The sequence below is a fragment of the Pelophylax lessonae genome, assembly GCF_965119305.1.
Source record: "Pelophylax lessonae genome assembly, chromosome: 1".
NCBI lineage: Eukaryota > Metazoa > Chordata > Amphibia > Anura > Ranidae > Pelophylax > Pelophylax lessonae.
Window position 1 is genome coordinate 225,929,509 of NC_138768.1, and position 27,125 is coordinate 225,956,633.

A 27,125-nucleotide genomic window follows, 5' to 3' on the forward strand; every position below is an offset into this window, starting at 1 on the left:
AATCACCAAGTATGGAGAACGGCAAGATAACGCTGCCAGTTCCGACACCCTGCGAGCCGAAGTGATTGCCACCAAAAAGGCAACCTTCTTAAGACAGCAGAGGCAACGATATATCCCGAATGTTTTCAAAGGGAGCACGGTGTAACACGGACAGAACCAAGTTCAAGTCCCATGGAGGTAAAGGCTCCTTCCTGGGAGGAGAGCCAAATGTCGCGCACCTTGAATGAAGGTGCGAACCAGAGAATGAGACGCCACAGGGCGTTGGAAAGGAATAGCCAGTGTGGACACCTGGCCCTTGATCGTGGCTAGCGCCAGGCGCTGATCCACCCCAGACTGGAGGAAGGCCAAAACTCTCGACACCGAGTATGAGCAAGGGGAGAACCCCCTGGACTCACACCAGGCGAAATAAGCCTTCCAGGTACGGTAATAGATTTACCAGAGGAGGATTTTCTATCCCTGACAAGGGTAGGAATGACCTCAGAGGGGAGACCCCTGTCCCTCAGGACCTGGGTCTCAACAGCCAGGCCGTTAAAGCCAGCGACTGTAAAGCAGGATGGAAGATCGGACCCTGAGACAGATCTTCCCGCATTGGCAGCCGCCACGGAGGCGCCACTGCCAGGTGAACAACGTCGGCGTACCAGGACCGGCGTGGCCAGTCCGGCGCCACCAGAATCACCAGGTGCGGGTCCGAGGCTAACCTGCGGAGGAACCTGGATAGCAACTGAATCGGAGGAAAGGCATACATCAGACGATACTGATGCCAAGGGGCCACTAACGCATCCGAGGCGTCCGCCAGCGGATCGCACGTTCTTGCCACGAACCCTTCCACCTTTCGGTTTAGCCGAGATGCGAACAGATCCACGTCCGGGGATCCCCACTTCGCACACAGCACTTGGAAGACCTCCGGGTGTAGGGACCATTCCCCATGGTCCAGGGTCTGGCAGCTCAGATAGTCGGCCTGCCAATTCTCCACACCCGGAATGTGGACTGCCGAAATTGCTGGGACATGAGTCTCGGCCCAAGACAGAATGTCGGACACCTCCCGGGCCGCTCGAGCACTCCTGGTGCCCCCTTGGTGGTTGATGTAAGCCACCGCAGTAGCATTGTCCGTCTGTACCCGAACAGGACGGCCCCAAAGTCGTTCCGACCACTGGAAGAGACAGAGTCTTATCGCTCGCAATCCCAGCACATTTATCGGGAGGGAGGACTGCTCCTCCGACCAAGTGCCCTGGGCAGACAGGTTGCCCAGGACTCCACCCCAGCGCGACAGGCTGGCATCCGTGGTAATCACCGTCCACACCAACGGACAGAAGGACTTGCCTTCCGCCACCGACGGGGACTGGAGCCACCACAGAAGCGCCAATCTGGTCTGACGACTCAAGGAGACACTCAGATCCAGGGACTGAGGTAGTCTGTCCCACCTGTCCAGGATCTCCGCTTGGAGAGCCCGCGTGTGAAACTGAGCAAAGGGTATCGCCTCAAAGGCCGAAACCATCAACCCCAGGCCCCGCATACAGGTCCTGAGTGACGAGGACGGGTTGTCCCTGAGGGACCTGATCTCGTCCTGCAAGGTCCGGAGCTTGTCCTCCGGCAAAAACACCTTTGCCTGAGCAGAGTCCAGAATCATTCCCAGATAGGGAAGACGAAGCGATGGAGACAACGTCGATTTCTGAACGTTGATGGTCCACCCGAACTCCTGGAGCGTCTGTACTGTAGTGGACAGATCGCGCACTAGGTCCTGGCTGGCACGTGATCTCAGAAGTAGATCGTCCAGGTAACCCAAGACCGCAATGCCCTGAGCCCTCAGCAGGCCCAGAACCGGCGCCAACACTTTGGTAAAAACCCTTGGTGCCAAAGCGAGACCGAAAGGTAACGCCACAAACTGGTAGTGGTCCTCTGCGATAGCAAACCGAAGGTACCGCTGATGACCCTCGAAAATGGGGATGTGCAGGTATGCATCTTTTAGATCCATCGAGGCCAGGAATTCTCCTGGACTCAAGGAGGCCACCACCGAACGGAGAGACTCCATACGGAACTTCCAAACACGCACAAAGCGGTTCAGCGCTTTCAGGTCCAGAATAGGACGCACTTTGCCCTCCTTTCTGGGCACAGTGAACAGATTTGAATAAAACCCCCGAAACCTGTCCCGATGAGGCACCGGGACAATCACCCCCTGAGCAAGAAGGTCCTGTACCACTTGTTGCAGGTCCTGCAGACGCCCCGGAGGCAAATGAAGATTTGAGGGAAAGAATCTGTCCGCCGGCCGGGAAAGGAATTCGATCTTGTATCCCAATCGAATGATTTCCAGAACCCACCTGTCCGATATCCGGAGCAGCCAAGGTTGGAGGAAACCGCACAAACGTCCCCCCACCCCTGAAACGGGTGAGGGCGCCCCTTCAGGCAGAGTCGGACTGACCCACCGAGCCGGCATTGCCTGACTTCTGCTTACCCGCCCAGGGCTTCTTCTGACTGCCCTGGGCCTTGAAGGGCTTGCCCTTGGATTGGTTCCGAAAGGCACGAAAGGACCCCTGAGTGGATCTAGGCGCAGAACCCCGCTTGCCTCGAAAGGACTTGTTCTTCGGGTTCTGGGGCAGCAAAGTGCCCCCCGTGACGCCTTTTACCAGGGTATCCAACGCCTCGCCAAAAAGGCGAGAGCCAGCATAGGGAAAATCAGCAACTGTTTTTCGTGAGGACTGGTCAGCTGACCAGCTCTTCAGCCATATCAGTCGCCGGTTAAGTACCGAGACACTAGAGAGGCGTGCCACTAAAGGGGCCTCATTCAAGGCCGCATCACACAGATACATGATTCCCTGGTGGATTTGATCCACCATTTCCAGCCGGGCAGGCGGAACATCATCAGACACGAGGTTGCTCCTAAGCACCATTGTCCAATCAGCCACCGCCTGAGCCACCAAAACGGGTCTGAGCAACGAACCCGCCACCGTATAGGAATGGCGGGCCAGAGACTCCAACCGCCGATCCGTGGGATCCCGGAAAACCGGGGTATCCTCAGAAGGAACCAAGGTGGCCTTGTTTAACATGGCCACAGTGTGATCTACCTGTGGAGGCACACACCATCGTGATTCCGTAGCCGGTGCAAACGGATAAAGAAATTTGAACCGACTAGGCACCAGGAATGGACGTTTTAACGTGCGCCACATTTCATTAAAAGTGTAATGAAACTCAGCTGGGCAGGGAAAAACCTGCACCGACTTGCGGGTCCTGTGCGTCCCAAATGAGGACACAATGCCCGGAGGACAGGGTTCATCCTCCAAATGTAGTGTTTCCTTAACAGAAACAATTAATTCATCCATGGTCGCCCGCTCTTCAGGCGACCCCGGGGAAGAGGTATCAACCCCTTCCACCTCTGCCTCCCCCTCAGACCCCAACAGGTCCAAGGATGAGCGAGACCCTGAAAAGGGCACGCTCTCAGCAGCAGCAGCCATATCACCATCTGAATCAGAGGAAAGAGACAATCTGGGCCTCTTTTTAGCAGCACGTTCAGCCATCAGCATTACCATATTTGACACCAAGGTCGCCACTACAGCGGCCAAATCAGGTCTCAGAGGGGCCACAGGAGAACTGGGGACCCCCACCAGAGCTGGGGGGAATTTGCTGTCCTGAGAATCCATTGCTCAAGGTGACAAAAAACAACAGTGCAATAAAGTTAGTACTGTCCCTTTAAGATCGCTGCGGAGTGCGCAGCCCACCGCTTCAGCTACAGTGACAAAGACCCCCAAACAGGAGAGAAAAAACTGAGCCAGAAATGACAATACAGAAAGATATTGAGAGCAATAACCTGCAGACCCCCACAGAGTGTTGCCACAGAGTGTCCTGCTTCAGAGGAAAAGGAAGCGCTGCTAGAGTAGGCTGAACTTATAGGCTGCATGACTCAGGGAAAATGGCTGCCCCATAGGATTGCATGGAAGGCTCCGCCAAAATGGCCGCCGGACATGCGGTCGGAAATATCGTTCGGCTACCGCAAAATGGCGGCGGATGGCGCCAAAAACAGCATGTAGATTGCCCATAGAGAAGCTAAACATGCCTGCCCATACCTAAAATGGCGGACCGCGCGTTTTTTTCCCCGCCGCAGCCGCCACACACACAGTCTGCACCCCCAACAAGCACCAAAGTGACACAGGGAAGGGGAGCCCCAAAAACATACAGCACCGCAGCGCATGCACAAGCGATCTCCGCAGGGGAGGGACACACAGCAACACAGGACTGCCACCCCAGACAGAGGCCCCACACAGAAGTACTTACCTGTACCAGATGGAGTGGGGTGCCTCTATGAACGGAAAGCTGCTGTCCTCATATGACAGGGAGTGCCGTTTGCCAGGGACATGACACTGCAGCATCGCAGATGTGTCCTGTGAGGTAGCCACCTCACGGCTGCATCCTTGCTGCGAACAGGGATGGGTCGTTCATAGTGCCAGGACGAACCACGGCTGAGCGCTCGATGGCGGGCTGGGGGTCCATCTGACCCTCTGCCCTGGAAAACCAGGGCGGTCAGTCCGAATCCCAGCACCGCAGGAATCCATCTTCTTCCGAAGAATCGACAAACTAAAGCTGACAAAATAAACAGCTAGTAAAGTAAGAAAATCAAATAAAAAAAAAGATTAGATAGGCTGAGACTGAAGCCCCAGCACAGGGAAGCCTAACTACTCCTGACGCTAGGCAGATTAAAACTGAGTTGGGAGTGGTCACTGCAGGGGGGGTTTGACCAGATGGGACAGCCCCCATGGGTGTGTATATGCAAATACCTTTGTTCTTTTGACTAAGTCTTTATGCCTAGCTACTCCTGCGGAGCGGAAGTTAATACCCAACAGTGATGACTTAGAGGAGGCGGCGACTGTCGGAGGACGTAAGAGAAAAAGGTTTATTTTGGTTTATTTCTCTTTGCAGAACAGCGAACTGAACTATGCAAATCATTCTTTTATGCCCAAGGGACAACAATATATCTTCTGGTTTACATCAGATATAAAACCCCAAATTTAAAGACGTGTTGCTGCCACCAATTTCAAAATTATCTATTTTCGTAAAAAAAATTCTCAATTTAAACATTTGATATGTTTTTTCTATTGTAAATAAAATATGGGCTTTTGAGATTTTCAAATCATTGCATTCTGTTTTATGTAGATTTTAGAGAGCATTTTAGACATAACATTTATGGAACTGGGGCTAGAAGTAGCTTAAACATTAAAAGAAGAAAAACTACCACAAGAGGACACAGTTTTAAATTAGAGGGGCAAAGGTTTAAAAGTAATATGAGGAAGTATTACTTTACTGAGAGAGTAGTGGATGCATGGAATAACCTTCCTGCAGAAGTGGTAGCTGCAAATACAGTGAAGGAGTTTAAGCATGCATGGGATAGGCATAAGGCTATCCTTCATATAAGATAGGGCCAGGGACTATTCATAGGATTCAGATATATTGGGCAGACTAGATGGGCCAAATGGTTCTTATCTGCCGACACATTCTATGTTTCTATGTTTCTATAGGTTCACACTGAGGCTGGTTTAAAAATGTAAGAGTTCAGCTGAACTCGCACGATTTCAAACCAGCATTTTCCATCCGACTTCGGGGGTGATTTCGCAGACATCTGTGTGAGTTGCCAAAAAAAGTACAAAAACTACTTTTGGGAATCGGTGCGGCGCCACAAAGTCGGCGTCGCATAGATTCAGATGGTGCCATGAACGGAAATTTGCTCCGATTTGACATGTCAAAACGGACTGATATGAACGTGGGCTAAAGGATAGGTTCACCTTCAGAACATGTAACATGTTCCACCCATATTCAGGGTTCCAGCACAATATCTTCATTCAAATATAAATCAGAGACCACCTTAGGAAGAAAAGACAGATTTGGTCAAAGTACCACTTTATCTCTGTGAACCACCAGATAGGGTGAACGGCAGGATAGCGCCGCCAATTCAGACACTCAGCGCGCAGAGGTAATAGCCACCAAAAGGCTACCTTCTGTGACAGTGTAAGCAGAGGAATCTCCCTAATGTTTTCAAAGGGAGGTTTCTGAAGAAAAGACAGTACCAAGTTAAGATCCCACAGAGGTAACAGAGACCATATCGGAGGAGCCATATGGCGAACTCCTTGGATAAAGGTGCGAATGAAAGAATGCGTGGCGAAGGGACGTTGAACAAACACCGCCAAGGCCGACACCTGGCCCTTAATGGTACCCAAGGCCAACCGCCACTCAACTCCTCTCTGTAGGAAGGCCAATATCCTAGCCACTGAAAAAGTGCATGGATGCACCTTAATCGATTCACACCATGCGATATACATCTTCCAAGTACGATGATAAATCTTCCTAGAGGTAGATTTTCTAGCCTTCAATAGTGTAGGAATCACTGAGTCAGAAAGACCCCTATCCTTCAATACCTGGTTTTCAACAGCAACGCGCCATTAAAGCCAGCGACTGTAAAGCAGGATGTAAGATCGGCCCTTGATACAGAAGATCTTCCCTCAGAGGAAGTCTCCAAGGAACATCGGCGACCAACCTTACCAGACCGGCGAGGCCAGTCTGGAGCCACCAAAATGACTGGAATTCCTTTCACCTCTATTCTGCGCAGAAGCTTTAGCGGAGGAAACACATAGATCAGCTGATACTGACCCCAAGGAGCCACCAGTGCGTCTGTGGCATCGGCCAGAGAATCCCGAGACCTGGCCACAAACCATACCTTCTTGTTGAGCCGAGAGGCTAACAGGTCCACATTGGGTGTCCCCCACTTGGCACACAGCAGGTGAAACACCTCCGGGTGAAGGGACCATTCCCCCTGGTCCAACACCTGACTCCTCAAGTAATCCGCCTGCCAATTTTTCACTCAGGGAATATGAACGGCGGAGAGGGCTGGAACAAAGTTTTCTGCCAATTTTAGGATCTAGGCCACCTCCCGGGCCGCCAGGACACTCTTGGTGCCCCCTTGATGATTGACGCAAGCCACTGCCGTGGCATTGTCTGATTGAATCCGAACCGGACAACCTTGCAGATGATTCATCCAGGAAGGAAGGACTTGCCCTGATGCAGAGCCAAGGAACGGAGCCACCAGTGTAGAGCACTTCTTGTGTTTTGACTTAGTGGAATCAGATTGCCCAAAGAATTTGGATCCTTGTTCCACTTGACAAGAATTTCCTCTTTGCAGAGGTCTCATGTGGAACTGAGCAAATTAAACCGCCTGGAAGGTAGACACCAACAGGCCTAGCGCTCGCATGCAAGTCCGCAGAGAGGACAGATTGCTGGATAACAGCAAGCCAATCGCCCTCTGCAACTTTTGCAGCTTTTCCAGAGGGAGAAACACCCTCGCTGAGGCTGAATCCAGAGTCAGTCCCAGATAATCCAGTTTGGAAAATGGGACCAGAGAAGATTTTTTTAAAATTGATGTTCCAACCGAACTCTTGCAGAGTCCGTACAGAGATTGAGAAGTCACCCAACAGGACTGAATGTGAGTCTGTCACATTAATGCCAATACCGGAGTCAACACCTTGGTGAAGACCCTGGGACCAGAGGCGAGACCAAAGGGTAACGCCACAAATTGATAATGTTCCTCTCCTACAGCGAAGCGAAGAAAATGCTGTTTTTTCTGCCCATTTTGTGTTCAGTCTGGAGACCGGATGATCCACCTTCGGTGGAACGGTCCATTTATTGACTACAGCGCCCGCAAAGGGGTAGCGCCTCTTAAAGCGCTTTCGGCACCACTAACACGTATTTAAGGGGCCCCCCACTGTTCAGTGACAATTTTGTCAAAAAGTTCCAGACAAGGAAAAACCTTGCCCGACTTCTGGGATTTGCGTGTGCCAAAGGACACCTGCGTCCCTGACACTGTAGAATCATCTGCCATTTTTAGAGTTTCCCGCACTGACACTATAATTGCCTCCACCAGCATGTTTTCCCGCGGGCTGCAGATGAGGATATTTCATCCTCGCCATCAGAGTGCGATGACACAGATCCCTCTCAGGGTGACGCGCGTCCGTGGTGGCAATATCAACCTCAGCATCTGAGGATACAGATGAGGCAGGTAGGAGCCACTCTGGACAGACCACCTCTCCACCCGGGTTGGAGGTGCTGACGCTCAAGGGGTACGCTGCGACTCAAGACACACCAGGTCGTGTGTGTCCCGACGAGGTGTTTCACTCGCGGGCCAGCCCCCGTCCAGTGGGGCTATGTCGTGGTGAGGCTTAGCGCAGAGCAGCGACCTGCACATGCTCGCTGGCCAGACTGGGAAGCCATAAGGATCTAGAATATCCAGTCCAACCCCCAGTCCGTCTGTTGATTGTAGCTCTCTCAGGAACATACCTAGCTAAAAAAAATAAAAATTTTGACACAAGGTTGCCTTTTTTTTTACATAAAAACATGCTAGGACTGAAATCCCAGCAGGGAACTAGTTCTTACTCTTGAACTAGGCAGAAAAAAACTGAATCCTATAGCCGAGTGAGTGTGTAACCCCAGGGTATAATCCCATAGGCGTGGTAAAGGTTTTTCCTGCCTAGTGTCCTACTCCTGTAAGGGCAGCATAACCCAATGGTTAAGAAGAATATGGAGCTGCATCTGTCAAACAATAGAGAAAATCTGCATTTCCTGCAGCGCTGAACCTAGGTTTGAATAGGTAGTACACAGTTATGTTTGCTCCTTGAGCTCCTGCTGTTTTTCAAACAGGACCTAGGGTTTATATGTCCGGACTGGGAAATTGTTTACGCTGCAAATAGGCAGGAATGCCTCTTTTAAATCAATTAATGCAGAATAGTAACAAATGGCACAGGTAGGTAGCGTAAACTCCGAAGAAACAGTTTTCTTGGTTGTCACTCACCTCATCTGCTGTATCTTTCTCCAAACGCACAATCTTGTTTTCCCAGTAGATGCGCTGAGATTCCAGCTGGCTAGTAAGCAGATATGAATACTGTAACCAGAAAGGGAGAAAATTGTAAGATAAAATAAAATAATCACATAATATTATATCAAAGATCTCACCGACTATACATACTGGGCGTTAATGTATAAAAGATCTGCAAAGCACTAGAACCAATATTTCTTAATAAAGACCCTATTTATATAAAGGGCTCATTCACTTTGGAGCATTTTGTAACTTGAAACTACAAAAAATACTCAACATTAAAAAAAACAAAACAAAAAACTATTGATTGAAATAGTGCCTGTTCAAGCCTTAACGTTTGGGTGAATGCCACTCAAAAAAAATAATAAATAAATAAAAAGAACGACCACTACTTTTCAGGTAGATTTGTCCCTTTATGGCCCAAAATACAGCTGTAGCTGTAAAAGTTTTGAGAATGACACAAATATTAATTTTTACAAACTCCGCTGCCTCAGTGTTTTTAGATCTTTCTATGGTATACTGAAGTATAATTACAAGCATTTCATAAGCGTCAAAGGTTTTTATTGACAATTTTTTTAGGGTTATGCAAAGAGTCAATATTTGCAGCGATGACCCTTCTTTTTCAAGACCTCTGCAATTCGCCCTGGTATGCGGTCAATCTGGACCACATCCTGACTGATAACAGCCCATTCTTGCATAATTAATGCTTGGAGTCTGGCAGAATTTGTGGGGTTTTCACACGCCTCTTGAGGAGTGACCACAAGTTCTCAATGTGATTAAGGTCTGGGTAGTTTCCTGGCCATGACCCCAAAATTTTGAGGTTTTGTTGCCCCAACCCAGTTAGTAATCACTTTTGCCTTATGTCACGATGCTCCATTAAGCTGGAAAAGGCATTGTTCGTCACTAAACGGTCCTCGGGTTGGCTGGGAAAAGTTGCTCTATTTGGTTATGATAGATTTGATGGTGCTCCCGGGGATCAAAAATTCGGAATTTTTTTTTATAACCTAACCCTGACTTGTACTTCTCAACAACATTGTTCCTTACTTGTTTGGAGAGTTCCTTGGTCTTCATGGCAGTGTTTGGTTAGTAATGCCTCTGGCTTAGGTGTTGCAGCCTCAAAAAAGGAGTGTATATGTAATGACAGATCATGTGACACATAGATTGCACACAGGTGGACATCATTTCACAAATTATGTGACTTCTGAAGTTAATTGGTTGTACCAGAGCTTTTTATGGACTTCATAACAAAGGGGGTGAATACATACGCACATGCCAATTTTCTGTTATCTATTTCTAAAAAATAGTTTTATGTAAATATTTTTCTCATTTCAGTTTACCAACTTAGACTATTGTGTTCTGATCTATCACATAAAATTCAGATTAACAAAACATTGAACTTAAGGCTGTAATGTAACAAAATAGGTAAAAAGTTAAGGGGGTGAATACTTTTGCAAGGCACTGTATATAGTCTGAAAAATAAAAGGCGGTCACCTTGTATATAGCACACAGAAAGTTTTTTCAAAAACAGACCACAAAAAAGGAAAAAACTGGATTTTGACTTACTGTAAAATCCTTTTCTCTTAAGTTCATTGACGGACGCAGTTCTCTCTGATCCATATCAGTAGGGTTATACTGCCCCCTACAGGAGTAGGACACTAGGCAGAAAAAAGTTCTGGCTATGCCTATGGCCAGTCCCGGAGGGTACACCCTCTCTCTTACTGCATAGGATGTCAGTTTTAATCTGCCTAGACTGTGCCCTGGTGCGTGACTTCTTCCAGGGGGTGCGACACTTGGTACTTCCACTGCGACCTCCGTCACCAACTGGGGACCTTGATTGGTGCAGTCGGTTCTTTAAGAACCTCCGTTTGCGAGTATTCGAGGGTATCCCCAGGAAACCTTATTACGGAAGATGGCCTTCTTGATTGCCGTCACTCTGCGTGCAGGTTTCGGCACTGGCGACATTGTCCTGTTCTCCCTATATGTTGATCATGGGGCCAAGTGGTACTTCGTCCCGATCGTCCTTCCCTCCGAAGGTGGTTTCTAATGTTCACTTGCACGGGGACATTGTATTCCCATCTTGTGTCCTGAGCCCTCACATCCTAAGGAATGTGCATTGCTTACTCTAGTTAGAGTGCGGGCACTCAAGGTGTACTTGGCGACTACCAGTGGATCAAGGGGCATAAGAACAGATTTAGACCAGTTCATGGTAAATCCAGAGAATTCCCCAAATGTAGTGATTGTACCCATTAGAGTTCGCAAGGAGTCATTAGTGTCTCCTAAATATAACAATGCATCATCCGCATAAAGAGATATCTTATCTTCCAAAGGACTTCTACAGAAGCCTACAATGGCAGGGTTCCTACGCATCAACATGGCTAAAGGTTCCACCTCCAGTTCGAATAAGAGTGGGGACAATGGACACCCTTGACGAGTTCCTCTATGCAGGGAAAAAAAAGGAGAAGAGAGGGAATTGATCATGTGGATCCTAGCACTGGTAGCAGAGTCCCCCAAGCCAAACCGAGACAGAATCTCCCAGAGGTAGGGCCACTAAATGCTTTTAAAACCTTAGCAGCGTCTAAAGATAGAATGGCCCTACCCCCAGGATTAGCCACCGGTATCTGTAGGTTTGGAAATAGTCGTCTTATATTATCTGCCATTGTGTTGGGATAAACCCAGACTGGTCTTAATGAACCAGACAGACAATTATCCTAGACAGCCTATTAGCAAGGAGCTTACCATGCGTATTTAATAAAGAAATAGGACGGTTTGAATCCGGCATGAGTCTGTCTATACCCGGCTTAGGGAGCACCACTGTTATGGCCTCCTTCATGGATGGAATCAGGTAGATGACCTGTTCTAGCCACCTCATGGAAGGCAATTGCAGTTTAAACAGAGGGCAAAATGGCAGCTTCCTTGGTTGAAAACGATAGGAGGGTTTACTTCCACTTTAATGTGCCATTTTGCAGAGAAGCATTTCAAAAAGTGGTCAGGGAAGTGGCATCTTCACAACTGTTGTAGTAGACAAAGCTGTACAACTAAAAATTAGGGACTGATCCACACCACCTATACAGCCAGAAAGTCTTTTAACCATCCATATATGAAGCCCCAAAAGGCATACTGCCAGTAAGCAATATGCTACATGCAGTTGTTTTGGCGCACGCAAATTACTGCGGAAAAAACTTAAGATCCTTAAAAATGCAACCTATGGTCTGCTAATATGTGTCTTGAATTGGCATTAAGTCTCTTTATTGTATATAATGAATATTTAAAGCATGAAATCACTGCCCCACCTCTTCCATCTCCAATCAGAGAAGGATCAAGTCCACTTCCCTTAGAGCGGCTTCCCTTGATGACCGATGTAGGCCATGGCAATACCATTACATTGCTTTACTGGATTCTTGTTGGGTGTCCTTGCAATACAGAAGTCCAGCACTGAGGGGACATCAAATCCTCCCATGTTCCAGAATGCAAGATTCTTCCAACAACCAAGTTCCTGGTACTGATAGGGTGTTGACTAATGCTTCCCAGCCTAATAGGCTAGAATCCAGCATGAGACCCTTCTGTGACTGCGGGAAAAAAAAAATCCATGTGGAAATCCGCCATGCTAAGATAATCTAGTCTTGATGGGTAGATGCATGGGGCAGTCCAAGAACAGAGTTTGTCTGTCACACGTGGCCAAAATGCTGAGCTGCAACAATCTGGAGTGAAATTAAGCCAACCATACAGCCTCAAAAAGGAGGCAACCATGAGATTCAAGCCCCTCATGCACAAGTCAAGGCCTTCCTTTGGGCCCTGGTTTAAAAAGGAAAAGTCAGAAGTTTGTTCTGAGGCAGAATAGTTCTGAACGAGGCATAAGACCTAGGTATTCCAATCTGTGAGATGGGTCCAGCAATGACTTCCTCAGCCTGAGGATACAACCGAAGCTCTGCAGGGCATGTACTTTTGGGTGTTGACTGACAGGGACAGGAAGAACTGATCTATAAGACATTATAAAACCTACCTACCAGTGCACTGATCATGCAGTTTCACTATGTCATTTGTTGGCCTGTACATACAGTCTACAGTGGAGTAAATCTACACATTCCAATGCCAAAAGGTTTGGTTTGCATTCAAACATGAGACATGGCATTGTACAGGTTTATGCATGAACTCTGTAGTCTAAGAACTGACACTTCATGTTAAGAAACTACATATCCCACAATTACTGGGTCTCTCAGTCCAGTGTTTTGCACAGGCACAAGCAGGCAGAGCAATGAAGGGAAGAAATGTGTTTTCATCACATTAGCACTCCCGCATTTGTGAGGCAACACAGAGGAAATAGTGAGGCACCAACTGAATGCTGCGTGACCCGAATAAGAGGCTAATTGTCACAACTACACCATCACAGGTTGGTACTGTGGGTGTATAAAACCTTGTGCAAAGTGTCACATCCTAATTAATAAGCAAAAGGCATAGCTGGAAAACATGGACTTTAGGCACCAAATATCAAAAGAAGTCATTTAATTGGTATAAATTCTTGACAAAGCATTCATAAAAAACAATATTTTAAAATATGTATAATCAGATCAGGCTACCAGTGTATAAAGATAACCCAGACCAATCCCATAAGGATAATACAACAGCAGTATATTAGGCTTGAAGGCTGGTTGAGTCCAGGAGAAATGGGCACAGGTCACGGTAGCATGCTATAGCTCAACAAGTTCCTCAGGAGCTTAGATAAGTTTTCTGGATAAATAAGAATATATACTGTATTTTCTGGCGTATAAGACTACTTTTGAACCTCAAAGTCCCACAAAAATGGGGGGGTCGTCTTATACGCCAAGTATAATATCTCCAAGGTAACCTAAGTATAAGTATTACCGGTAGATGAAAATTAGGGGGAGTCTTATACGCCCAGTCGTCTTATACGCCGGAAAATACGGTAATCAAAATCTCCAAAAATACATAAGCCACATGCATCATGTTTACTTGAAACGGTATTAATAGTAATCAATGTTATTACTATTACTAAAGTGGTTGTAAAGGCAGAAGGTATTTTATCTTAATGCATTCTATGAGCGCGAGAGAGAAAGAGCGCACGAGAGAGAGCGAGAGAGCGAGCGCGCGAGAGAACGAGAGAGTGCGCGCGAGAGAGAGATGGACTGCGGCTCCATGTCTGAATAGACACAGGGAGCTGCGACGCAGCTCAGGTGCCCCTATAGCAAGCAGCTTACTGTGGGGGGCAGTAAACAGGAGGGAGGCGCCAAAGAGGGACCCGAGAAATAGAGGATCTGGGCTGCATAGTGCAGGGTAAGTATAAACATGTTATTTTTATTTTGTGTTAAAAATAACTGAGACTTTAGTATCACTTTAATGTTATTATTGTTTCAAGTAAACCTGATGAATGTGGTTTATATATTTTTAGTGAAAAGTGGGGCATACTGATCACTGTGAGAAGGCTTATAAAAGACCAATATGGTTTTTCCGGGGCCGATACCAATATTTTGGCCATTGCATATCGGTATTGGCCGATATTTCGTACATTTAAAGTTGTGAAAAATAAAGACAATTTTCAACATAAATCTGGTACTGAATATGTTAATTTTTGTTTGATGCTTCATGGCTGGCTTGCTGGCACCCTGTGGTGGGTGGCTGGCCGCCACAGGGCCTGTGGGCGGCTGGCTATCTGGCACCCTGTCTGTGGGTGGCTGGCTGGTACAGGGCCTGTGGATGTGGGTGGCTGGCTGACACCAGGCTGCGGTGGGTGGGTGTAGGCGGTGATACACTCCCGCGAGACTATTCCCGAGTCCAGACGAGGCTATCCAAGGCGGCCTAAAAAGGCAAAATGACGTCACAAAAATATCGTCAATATCGGCCAGTCCAGGGGCCGATACCGGTATATAGGGGGAAAGTGCATATCGGACCTTGATATATCGGCCTGGCCGATAATCGGTCTATCTCTAATAGGTATGTATTATATTACAATCCTGTCTGAAAATCTGCAAAATTACAGTGTTTTAGGCAGTGGTGGAATTTGGCCGGTTCGTACCGGTTTGTTCGAACCCGTTACTAACACTTTAAAAGTTGGCCAAACTGGTGCAAGCCGGAGATGAGGCCAGTCTAAATCGCCTATAAAAAGGCCGCAGCACTCCCCTCTCCCTGTCCTGCATGAGCCGGGTATAGGTTCTGCACTGCAGGCAGACTTTGCTTCCTGGTTGGCACTGACGTTTTCCCCTAGAGGAAGCTGGCTGGGCTGAGACTCCGCTACCTATTGGATGAGGAGGTAGCAGGAGGCGGGCTGCACCGCCTTCCCTTGCCTCTCAGCCAATGGGTGCATTGCCCATTACGTCCAGCAGGCTTCCTGTGAAGTGGCATGGAGCTGCTCTGCAACTGCAAATGTTTCCCCTTAATGACCAGGCCATTTTTTGCGATTCGGCACTGCGTTAATTTAACTGACAATTGCCCGGTCCAGCGACGCTGTATCCAAATAAAATTGATGTCCATTTTTTCCCACAAATAGAGCTTTCTTTTGGTGGTATTTGATCACCTGTGAGATTTTTATTTTTTGTGCTATAAACAAAAAAACAGCGGACAATTCTGAAAAAAAAATATTTTTCACTTTCTACTATATATAACATTCCCTTTAAAAAAAAAATTTAAAAAAATAAAATTTTTTTCATCATTTTAGGCCAATTTTGCTACATATTTTTGTTAATAAAATCCCAATAAGCGTATTTTGATTGGTTTGCGCAAAAGTTATAGCGTCTACAAACTAGAGGAAGGATTTAGGTCTTTTATTTATTTTTTTTTACTAATAATGGCAGTGATCTGCGATTTTTAGCGGGACTGCAACATTGCAGCGGACCCCTAACTGACATTAGATAAAAGAAATAACACCATGCTTGAAAGTCGGAACTGGTTTCTAAAATCTTTGAATCCCACCACTGGTTTTAGGTCTTTTTCAAAAACATTTTTGATCTCGGAGTCTGATGACATGTACCAGAGTCAACCTCTATCTCTTCTGCCTGTTATTCTCAGAGTGGATTCGATATTTTATTACCTAACTATATAGCTGGTTATTTATATTTACCACTGCATATACAGTAGATATCCATGAAGATATTGTTTTTTTAAACTTTACATGGTAACTAAAATTATACAAACAAACTTTTTATTTTTTTTTTATTTTTAGGTTTTTATCCCATTAATCGAAAAAAAAAAAAAAAAAAAAAAAATCGGCCAACTAATTTATTATGAAAACAATAATTAGTTGCAGCCCTGTGGTAATATTAGGTTAGGATATATACAGTACCTTGAAAAAGTATTTATACCCCTTGAAATTTTACACATTTTTTCAGGTTACAACCAAAAAACGTAAATGTATTTTTTTGGGATTTTATGTGATAGATCAACACAAAATAACACAGAATTGTAAAGTGGAAGGAAAATGATAAATGGTTTTCAACATTTATTACAAATAAATATCTGAAAAGTGTGGCATGCATTTGTATTCAGCCAGCTTTACTCTGATACCCCTAACTAAATTCTAGTGGAACCAATTGCCTTCAGAAGCCACCTAATTAGTAAATGGAGTCCACCTGTGTGAAATGTAATCTCAGTATAAATATAGCTGTTCTGTGTGTTCAATCCGTCATCCGAAAATGGAAAGAGTATGGCACAACAGCAACATACCAAGACATGGCCATCCACCTAAACTGACAGGCCAGGCAAGGAAAGCATTAGAGAAGCAGCCAAGAGGCCCATGGTAACTCTGGAGGAGCTGCAAAGATTTACAGCTCAGGAGGGGGAAATCGGTCTACAGGACAACTATTAGGCGTGCACTTCACAAATCTGGCCTTTATGGAAGAGTGGCAAGAAGAAAGCCATTGTTGAAAGAAAGCAATAAGAAGTCCCGTTTGCGAAAAACTATGTGGGGGACACAACAAACATGTAGAAGAAGGTGCTCTGGTCAGATGAGACCAAAATTGAACTTTTTAGCCTAAAAACAAAACGCTATTGTGGCGGAAAACTAACACTGCACATCACCCTGAACACACCATTTCCACTGTGAAACACAGTGGTGGCAGCATCATGTTGTGGGGATGCTTTTCTTCAGCAGGGACAGGGAAGCTGGTCAGAGTTGATGGGAAGATGATGGATGGAGCCAGATACAGGGCAATCTTAGAAGAAAACCTGTAAGAGTCTGTAAAATAATTGAGATTGGGGTGGAGGTTTAGTTTCCAGCAGGACAACAACCCTAAACATACAATCAAAACTACAATGGTATGGTTTGGATCAAAGCATATTTATGTGTTAGAATGGCCCAGTAATTGTTCATACGAAAATCCAATTAAGAAACTGTGGCTCGAAGACTTAAAAATTGCTGTTCACAGACGCTCTCCATCCAATCTGACAATCTGACAGAGCTTGAGCTATTTTACAAAGAAGAATGGGCAAAAATGTTACTCTGTAAAACCCTACACTTACTCCTTTGTGGTCAAGACAACACACACCCTTTGAAACCCTAAACCCTGGCAACGAGCCACAAAGGCATCTCATCTTGGAAATCTATATGATGCTCTTCTCTAAAGAATCACCCATTCATATCAAGGCCTGTCAACAATGGCAAAAAGATCTAGAGGTTTCCCTCTCAACAGAAGACTGGGAACATATATTCCTTCACATACACAAAAGCTCGGTTAATTTCTCAGCACAAGAAAGCGGTTTCAAACTCTTGTCATGCTGGTATAGAACCCCCTCTTGACTTCATAAAAGATCACCAAAGTTCACAAAGACCTGGGTATGCTGGTTCCATTTTAGGGAAACGGCAGACTACGCAAAATCCATAAATCCCTCATAACTTCGTCCATACTGAGACCTAGGGGAAGGGGGATGGATAATCAACTCCCCTCCCTTACTTTCTATAACCAGTAATGCCCTCCTACTCCCTCCTCATACCTTCACTTCCTGCTCCTTTCCCCCACTTACCCACTCCCAACCCACCCCTTCCCCCCCTTTTTGTCCTTTCTTCTAACTTCTCTCCCTTCTGCCATTCTACCAGAAGAACTTACAGTACAAAACTCGTATACTCTATTTTAGCCAAGCTAGGTTACTTACAGACGACCTTCGCTTTCAACTTCCCCAATCAAGTTGCAGCTCTCCCCACCACTGTCAACTTCTAGACACCATACCCAGTCAGACAGCATCACAGTATAGATCTTTACATATCCCTCCCTGCACCCTGACCTTAGGTCATAGGGGTGTTCATTCTGACGCAGTTGATACACATCTATATATGCACATCATCTGTGCTATATTACAGTAAGTCACTCACCTGCCCATAGGACATAAGTGTTCTATGCAGGTATATGACCTATTGCTTCACTGTGTCCATGAGAAAGTTGAGAAGCTACGAAATTCTATATTGTTATATAAATGTGCCTTACTGTTCTCTCAAACTTTTAGCTATTGGGGTTGGTTCCCATTTTAAAAAAGAAAGTTCCACTGCCTGACTCTCTCTGTTTCAAAATTATAGATAGATTGTGATATTGTTCTGTTATTCTTTAAAACCAAATGAACATTTTGGAATAAAAAAAAAAAAAAAAAGTTATTCTGTAGATGTGCAAAGCTGATAGAGACAGACCCCAAAGACTTGCCGCTGTAATTGCAGCAAAAGGTGGTTTTACAAAGTAGAAGGAGGGCTGAATACAAATGCACGCCACATTTTTCACATATTTATTCTTAAAAAATTTTTATAAACCATTTATCATTTTTCTTCCAGTTAACAATTATGTGTCACTTTCTGATGGTCTAGCACATAAAATCCCAATAAAATACATTTACGTTTTTGGGTGTAACATGACAAAATGTGGAAAATTTCAAATGTAGGAATACTTTTTCAAGGCACTGTATACAGCTGCAGTTGGCTAAGGGGTATATATATATATATATATATATATATATATATATATATATAGAGCATTTTATTACCTCTGTTAATAAAGTTCATAGTTATTAAACCACGCATTTATTTTCTGAGCTGGAATTACAATTCCTATAAAAACATTCCTTTCAGCAGAATGCATATTACTAAAGTCCTACATTTTTTTTGTCAGGTAATCAGCACTGGAGAAGCCTGTAGCTGCATTTCTCCACATTACAACTCTGTTAACAAAGCTTTAGAATAAAAGTTTAATATGAGTCCACCTAGTTACCCACCTCTAACTGCAGAGAATCTATCTTCTCCTCCTGACACGTGTCTCCCTCACATTCATACTGAACAATTTTTCCATCGGTCTTACTAGCAACCAGGCGATGAACATAGTTGTCTAGAGAAAAGGAACATACAAAGCACTGCAGATTACTTACAGTTTATATTTAAAATACATGAATACAACTCAGGAACACAAATCGAAAACTTTTGACAGGTAACAGCCATGTTGTCAGTGTCATTAGTAATTGAATCTAAAAAATGTATGAATAGACTATACACCTGTTAGAACTATTGTGAAGAAATATATTATATATATTTCCATCATTTCAAATTTGGAGACATGAATGTTTAAAACAAAATGATTTTTGAATAGGCCAAAATATTCAAGGCATTAATTTAAGGACACAGTCATGCCAGTTTTTCAAAATAAGACCATGTGTTTTTCTCACTCTGATGGAGGTCTGTAAACAAGCCTGTTTGCCGAACTAGTTGATAGAACAAGTATGCATTTTTCCTCCTCACCTGAAGCCAAGAATAAGTCTATTTTTATAGACACCAAATAGAATTTATTTGATGATCCTTGGACCAGACAAAGAGACTAACTTTCCAAGGCAAAAATACACAATGTCTGAATAGAGTGTAAAGATTACCCCTGATTGGAGGTTTACACGAAGGTGGAGTATGAAGGCACTATGTATATTTAGATGGACTTGTGTGGTTATATAGTTATTAGCCATTGTCTCAGCTCTGAGAATGATAAACACAGAGCGAGACCCTCCTTAGGGTCCTTTCACACGGTCCGCATCCGCCGACGGACTCTGTTCTGCTCAGCGGGGATCGATGCGCCTATCCCCTTTTCTGTGTGCAGAGACGGAGCTGTCAGATCCCTGCTGTCCTCTATGGGAAGATCGGATGAGAACGGACCGCCTGTCTGTTCTCATCTGATTGATCCTCCAGACGGATGGAAAATTAGGGTTTCCATGCGTCCAGGTATCAAGGACAGGATCGGATCGGATAGCATCGGGTGTCAGTGGAGATGTCTCCGCTGACACCCGCTGCCCCATAGGGATGCATGGGGCATCAGATCTGGTCCGCCTGAAAAACTGACAGGCAGATCTGATCGGATTGTTTGTGTGAAAGGACCCTTACAGAAAGGAGCTATTTTTCCTGTAACAATTTCACCAGCTAAAGACACTCCTATACTATAAAGTCACTTCACAATTTCTATGTTGCAAATCATCAGGACCCTGTGTGATATTATATATATATATATATATAAATAATTGAATGGGGGTGGTGGTGCGCTTCAAAGGTGAATTAAAATAAAAAATTATATATATTTTTATGAGGACTTTTTATGAGGACTTTCACTGCAAGCACTGAGCACTTTAAATAGCACTTCTAAGTAACACGTTTATATGATAGAATTGTAGATCTAGGATATGATCATTTATTCATCTATATACAGTTTGATATATGTTATATGATTCATCGAATGGAATTTATATTTATTAATTTATTGTGACAGAATAAATGGAAAACAGCACTAAAAAGGGCATATAGCACATATCCACAACAACATTCAATATTAATCACTAATTACACGCAAGCACTTTAAATTACATTTTTTTTTATATATCATTTTTTATTAATTTAATTCACCTTTGAAGCGCACCACCACCCCCATTGAATTATCATTTAAACTGTTTTATAGTATCAGTATTTGTGGTGCAGCATCAAGGGAATAAGCAGAATCCAAGATAGCGCAGGAACCACATTACATATATTATATATATATATATATATATATATATATATATATATATATATATATATATATACGATTATAAGCGATTCTACCTGACAAACATAATGGACATTTATATGATTGCAAATGTAAAAAACAGTATACCTGGTGAAAAGGGTGTTATTTGTGATCTCTATTATTAGGGGAAGGTGTGTGTGACATAACTATTTTCAATGAATAGTTTGTTTTAGTATTTTCTAAGCATTTTATGTATTCCAACTTCTGATATTCAAAAATTTGTACAGTTAAATATTGCTGTATCAGAAATGTATATTCAGTGCCAGGACAAGGTCAATGGGTGCCCAGGGCGAAGATGGGAAACTGCGCCCCCCCCTCCCAGGTGTAAAGAAAGAGTCCGTGTCATTTCAAAACAAGTAAATACTTAAAACCATACAAATTAAATTAGGTTTAATTCAATAGAAACAGAGTTCACTCACACATTTTAATCATATCTATTTTTATTAGATGCGCTTAAAGTGCTTTGAAAAACTGAATTTTTGTAAAATCTTACCGTAAAATTCCTTTCTCTGAGTCCTCCGACAGTCGCCGCCCCTTCCCAAGTCTTCACCAATGGGTATTGACCTTTTCTCCGCAGGAGTAGCTAGGCAACAAGATTTGTTAATAACAAAAGCTTTTAGCATAGACACACCCCTAGGGGCTGTCCCCTTAGTCAATACCTCCCTGCACCAGCATTCCCAACTCAGTTTGGTAGCATAGCAGTAAGAGTACACAAAAACCCCAAAAGAGGGGCGGGGGGCGGCGACTGTCTGAGGACTGTCTGAGGATTTTACAAAAATTCCATTTTCTCGTACGTCCTCCGACAGTCGCCGCCCCTTCCCAAGTCTTCACCAATGGGACATCCCAAAGCAGTGTAGACCTGAGGGGTGGGAGACGCAGCCGCAGAAAAGCAACGCAGTACCCACATCAGAGAAAGGAGCCTTACACACAGTAAGAGAACCAACCGGGCAACAGGAAAATCGTGCTCAACAGGAGCAACAACCCAGGAAAAAACAAGTAACCCAGGGGTAAAACACCCCAACAGCCAAGGACCCAAAAACAGGGGTCCCTAAGGCACTGCCGCACTGAGAACTTTACGGCCAAAGGAGGCATCAGCCGATGCCTGAACATCCACTTTATAGAACTTTGAGAAGGTGTGAACGGACGACCAAGTCGCCGCCTTACACACCTGGGCCACATAAGCCTGATGCCTGTAAGCCCAAGACGTACTCAAAGACCTGGTAGAGTGCGCTTTCACAGGGAAGGGAGGGACCTTCCCCTTCAAGGCATAGGCCTGCACAATGGTTTGTCTAATCCATTTGGCGATAGTCGCCGCCGACGCCGCCATGCCCTTCCGAGGTCCCTCAGGAAGGACAAAGAGGGAATCCGCCTTGCGAAAAGGCTTAGTGGACGACAGGTAAACCCTGATCGCCCGGACAACATCCAACGAATGTAAGGCAACCTCCTCAGGATGCTTTGGCTTCGCGCAGAGCGAAGGCAAGACAATTTCCTCATTAAGGTGAAAATCCGAGATCACCTTCGGCAGAAAGGACGGGATAGGTCGCAGAACCACCTTATCCTTGTGGATCACCAAGTAGGGAGAGCTGCAGGACAAAGCCGCCAGCTCCGACACCCTGCAAGCCGAAGTGATCGCCACCAAAAAAGCCACCTTTTTGGACAACAGAGGCAACGAGATCTCCCTGATCTTTTCAAAAGGAGCATGTTGCAACGCGGACAGAACCAGGTTTAAGTCCCACGGAGGCAAAGGCTCCCTCCGCGGAGGGGCCAAATGGCGCACCCCTTGAACAAAGGTGCGAATCAACGAGTTTGACGCCACAGGGCGCTGAAAAAGGATGGCCAGTGCAGAAATCTGGCCTTTAATCGTGGCCAACGCCAAACGCTGGTCCACACCAGTTTGGAGGAAAGCCAACACTCTGGACACCGAGTACGAGTGAGGGGAAAACCCCCTGGACTCACACCAGGCAAGGCCAGGCGAGGCCAGTCCGGTGCCACCAGAATCACCGTGTGCAGTTCCGAGGCTTACCTGCGAAGGAGCCTGGATAGCAGCTGAATCGGTGGAAAGGCATACATCAGACGATACTGATGCCAGGGCGCCACTAACGCGTCTGAGGCGTCTGCCTGAGGATCGCGCGTCCTTGCCACGAACCTTTCCACCTTGTTATTTAGACGAGACGCGAACAGGTCCACATCTGGGGAACCCCACTTCGCGCACAACATCTGGAAGACATCCGGGTGAAGGGACCATTCTCCCTGGTCCAGGGTCTGGCGACTCAGATAATCCGCCTGCCAGTTCTCCACCCCCGGAATGTGAACTGCCGTTATCGCCGGGACGTGCGTCTCGGCCCAAGACAGAATGTCGGCTACTTCTCGAGCCGCTCGGGCACTCCTGGTGCCCCCTTGGTGGTTGATGTAGGCCACCGCGGTGGCATTGTCCGTCTGAACCCGAACCAGACGGCCTTGAAGCCGTTCAGACCATTGCAGAAGGCAAAGCTTTATCGCTCGCAATTCCAGAATGTTGATCGGAAGGGAGGACTCCTCCTCCGACCATGTCCCCTGGGCGGACAGATTGCCCAGGACACCACCCCAGCCCGTCAGGCTGGCATCCGTGGTGACCACCATCCACAGCAAAGGACGAAAAGACTTGCCCCCGACACTGCTGGGGACTGGAGCCACCACAGAAGACACTGTCTGGTGCGGTGGCTCAACGAGATCCGCAGATCCAAGGCCTGCGGACGCCCGTCCCACTTCGCCAGAATCTCCGCCTGGAGACCCTGCGTGTGGAACTGGGCAAAGGGGATCGCCTCGAAGGCTGAGACCATCAACCCCAGACATCTCATGCATGTCCGGAGGGACGAGCTGTGGTTGGCCCTGAGGGCCCCGATCTCGTCCTGAAGCGTCCGGAGTTTTTCCTCCGGAAGGAAAACTTTCCCCTGTACAGAGTCCAGAATCATCCCCAGATAGGGAAGGCGAACCGAAGGACACAGAGTCGACTTCGGAAAGTTTATGATCCAACCGAACTCTTGCAGAGTCTGCACCGTGGTGGACAGGTCGGCCAGCAGGCTCTGGCTGGAAGTTGACCGTATGAGGAGATCGTCCAGATACCCCAAGACCGCAATACCCTGTGCCCGCAACAGGGTCAGGACCGGCACCAGCACCTTGGTAAAAACCCGCGGAGCCGAAGCGAGACCGAAAGGTAACGCCACAAATTGGTAGTGTTCCTCCGCAATGGCGAATCGAAGGTACCGTTGATGACCCTCGAAGATGGGGATGTGTAGGTACGCATCCTTCAGATCAATGGAGGCCATGAACTCCCCCGGACTCAGGGCAGCCACCACCGAGCGCAGGGATTCCATGCGGAACTTGCGCACCCGCACAAAGCGGTTCAGAGCTTTCAAATCCAGAATCGGACGCACCTTGCCCTCCTTTCTGGGCACAGTGAACAGATTGGAGTAGAACCCCCGAAACCTGTCCCGATGAGGCACTGGGACCACCACTCCTTGGGTCCGCAGGTCCCGCACCGCTAGGTGCAGATCCTGCAAACGCTCCGGAGACAGCTGAAGATTTGAGGGAAAAAATCTGCCCGCCGGCCGAGAGAGAAATTCAATCTTGTAACCAGATCGAACGATTTCCTGAACCCATCTGTCCTGAATGCGGATCAGCCAAGGTTGGAGGAAACCGCGCAGACGTCCCCCCCACCCCAGAAACGGGCGAGGGCGTCCCTTCAGGCGGAACTAGCGTGGGTAGTGGAACCGGACTGACCGGATTTTTGCTTACCCGCCCACGGCTTCTTCTGGGAGCCTTGGCCCTTGGATTGTGACCGAAAGGCACGAAAGGACCCCTGGGAGGGCCTAAACGAGGGGTTCCGTTTTCCACGGAAAGACTTGTGCTTGGGATTCTGGGGTAAGAGAGTACTCTTGCCCCCAGTAACACCCTTAATCAGAGTATCCAAAGCCTCGCCGAAGAGGCGAGATCCCACGTAGGGAAAATCCGCCAACGTCTTGTGAGAAGATTGGTCCACAGACCAATTCTTCAGCCATATCAGGCGACGGTTGAGCACCGACACGCCAGACAGACGTGCAGCCAAAGGAGCCAAATTCAAGTCCGCATCACACAAGTACATGACGCCTTGATGGATTTGATCCACCATGGCCAATGTGGTGGGCGGAGCCGAAGCAGCCACCAGGGTGCGCCTGAGCACCTTCGTCCAATCGGCAACCGCCTGGGCCGCCATAACCGAAGCAAAAATAGGTTTTAGCATAGAACCAGCAACCATGTAGGCATGACGGGCAAGAGACTCCAATCTCCTGTCCGTAGGGTCCCGGAAAACCGGGGTATCCTCAGAAGGAATCGCAGTAGCTTTGTTCAAAACGGCTACCGCGTGATCCGCCTGAGGCGCCACACACCAATGCTTGTCGGTGGATGGCGCGAATGGATAAAGCAGTTTAAAATTTATTCGGCACTGTAAAGGGCTTCTTTAAATTGCGCCACTGCTCATTAACCGTATGGAGAAATTCAGCAGGGCAGGGAAAAACCTGCGCAGATTTGCGGGTCCTTTGCGTCCTAAAGGAGGACACCCTAGTAGGAGGAGCTGGCTCATCCTCCAAGTGCAAAGTATCCTTAATGGAAGCGATCAGCTCATCCATGAGTGTAAGCTCTTCAGGCGAGCCAGGGGGAGAAGTATCAACCCCTTCCACCTCCCCCTCAGACCTCACGTGGTCCAGAGATGAGCGAGACCCTGAGAAGGGCACGCCAGCCCCAGCAGCCATATCGCCCTCTGAATCAGAGGAAATGGATAACCTGGCCCTTTTTGCTGATCGTTCAGCCATCAGCATCTGCACCTGAGACACCAAGGATGCCACTACAGTGGCCAGATCGGCCCCCTCGGGGGATGCAGCAGCCCCCTGGTCCCCCACCAGGGCGGGGGGAAACTTGCTATCCTGAGAATCCATGCCTACAGTATTAAAATCAAAAAGGGGTACTGTCCCTTTAACACCCGGCGATCGCAGCCCACCGCACACTACTGCATGCACCGATCCCACAGGGATAGAGAACACTGAGCAAGGAATGACAGGACAAGAAGGAAAAAACCTGGAGAGAGCACAAACAGGCTGCTGCCACCGATCGCTGTCCCAGAGAAAGAGGAAGTGATGCAATAACCGGCTGACTCTTATAGCCTATGAAGGCTCCGCAAAAATGGCCGCTCAGGCTGAGGGATCGAGGCTACAAGAAAATGGCGCCGACATGTGCTCGAGCGAGCGCGGCCAAAACACAGCGCTGTACAGGACAGGGCCATCCACAGCATTTTCTTGCAAAAAGAAATGGTGGGCCGCATAGCGGTCGCCGCTCAGGCATGTCTGACTATTCAGTTCCACAGAAACTCACAGCAGAGCGGGAGGTTCCCCGCCCCCTAGCAGCCCAAAAGGCATGCATCCATACAGGGATCTGACAGGGAGCCCGCACAGCACACAGACATGAGGGTACACACAGCCACAGACTGAACACCCATACAGATGGTCCCCACACAGAAGGTGCTTACCGTACCGGATGGCGTGGGGAGCCTTCTCCAGCGACAAACCGCTATCAGGATGACAGGGAGTGCCGCAGCCAGGACGCAGTGGACCGCAGCAAAAGACCGCAGAATGGCGTCCAGTGAGGTAGCCACCTCACAGGCAGCATCCCTGCAGCGAACAGAGATGGGTCGTTCATAGCGCCAGGGCGAACCGTAGCTGAACGCTCGATGGCAGGCTGGGGATCCATCTGGCTCTCAGCCCTGGGATCCAGGGCGGCCAGTCCGAGACCCAGCTCCGCATGATCATCTTCATCCGAAGATCCCTAAACTAAAGCTGACAAAACAACAGCTAGTAAAGAAAAGAAAAAATACTTGAAATAAAATCAAAAAAGGGAAGAAGGCTGAGACTGAAGCCCCAGCACAGGAAAGCCTGCTACTCCTAAGCTAGGCAAGATCAAACTGAGTTGGGAATGCTGGTGCAGGGAGGTATTGACTAAGGGGACAGCCCTAGGGGTGTGTCTATGCTAAAAGCTTTTGTTATTAACAAATCTTGTTGCCTAGCTACTCCTGCGGAGCAAAGGTCAATACCCATTGGTGAAGACTTGGGAAGGGGCGGCGACTGTCGGAGGACGTAAGAGAAAAATAATGCAGCAAATGTGGGCTAGGGGCTCATTAACCACTTGAGCTCTGGACGATTTTACCCCCTTCCTGACCAGTCCATTTTTTGCTACCATAATTAGAACTACGTTACTTTAAC

At 46.9% G+C, this 27,125-nt stretch overlaps 1 protein-coding gene across 1 annotated transcript in view; it reads right to left on the reverse strand.

Moving 5' to 3' along the window:
* Window positions 1–27,125, reverse strand: part of BRAP (BRCA1 associated protein) — a 134,602-nt gene that overhangs the window by 43,398 nt on the left and 64,079 nt on the right. The window contains exons 9-10 of the mRNA XM_082243444.1: window positions 19,040–19,149; window positions 8,819–8,908 (exon numbers count right to left, since the gene is read on the reverse strand). Of these exons, the coding sequence (XP_082099570.1) occupies window positions 8,819–8,908; window positions 19,040–19,149 (200 nt within the window). The remainder of the gene's footprint in view (window positions 1–8,818; window positions 8,909–19,039; window positions 19,150–27,125) is intronic.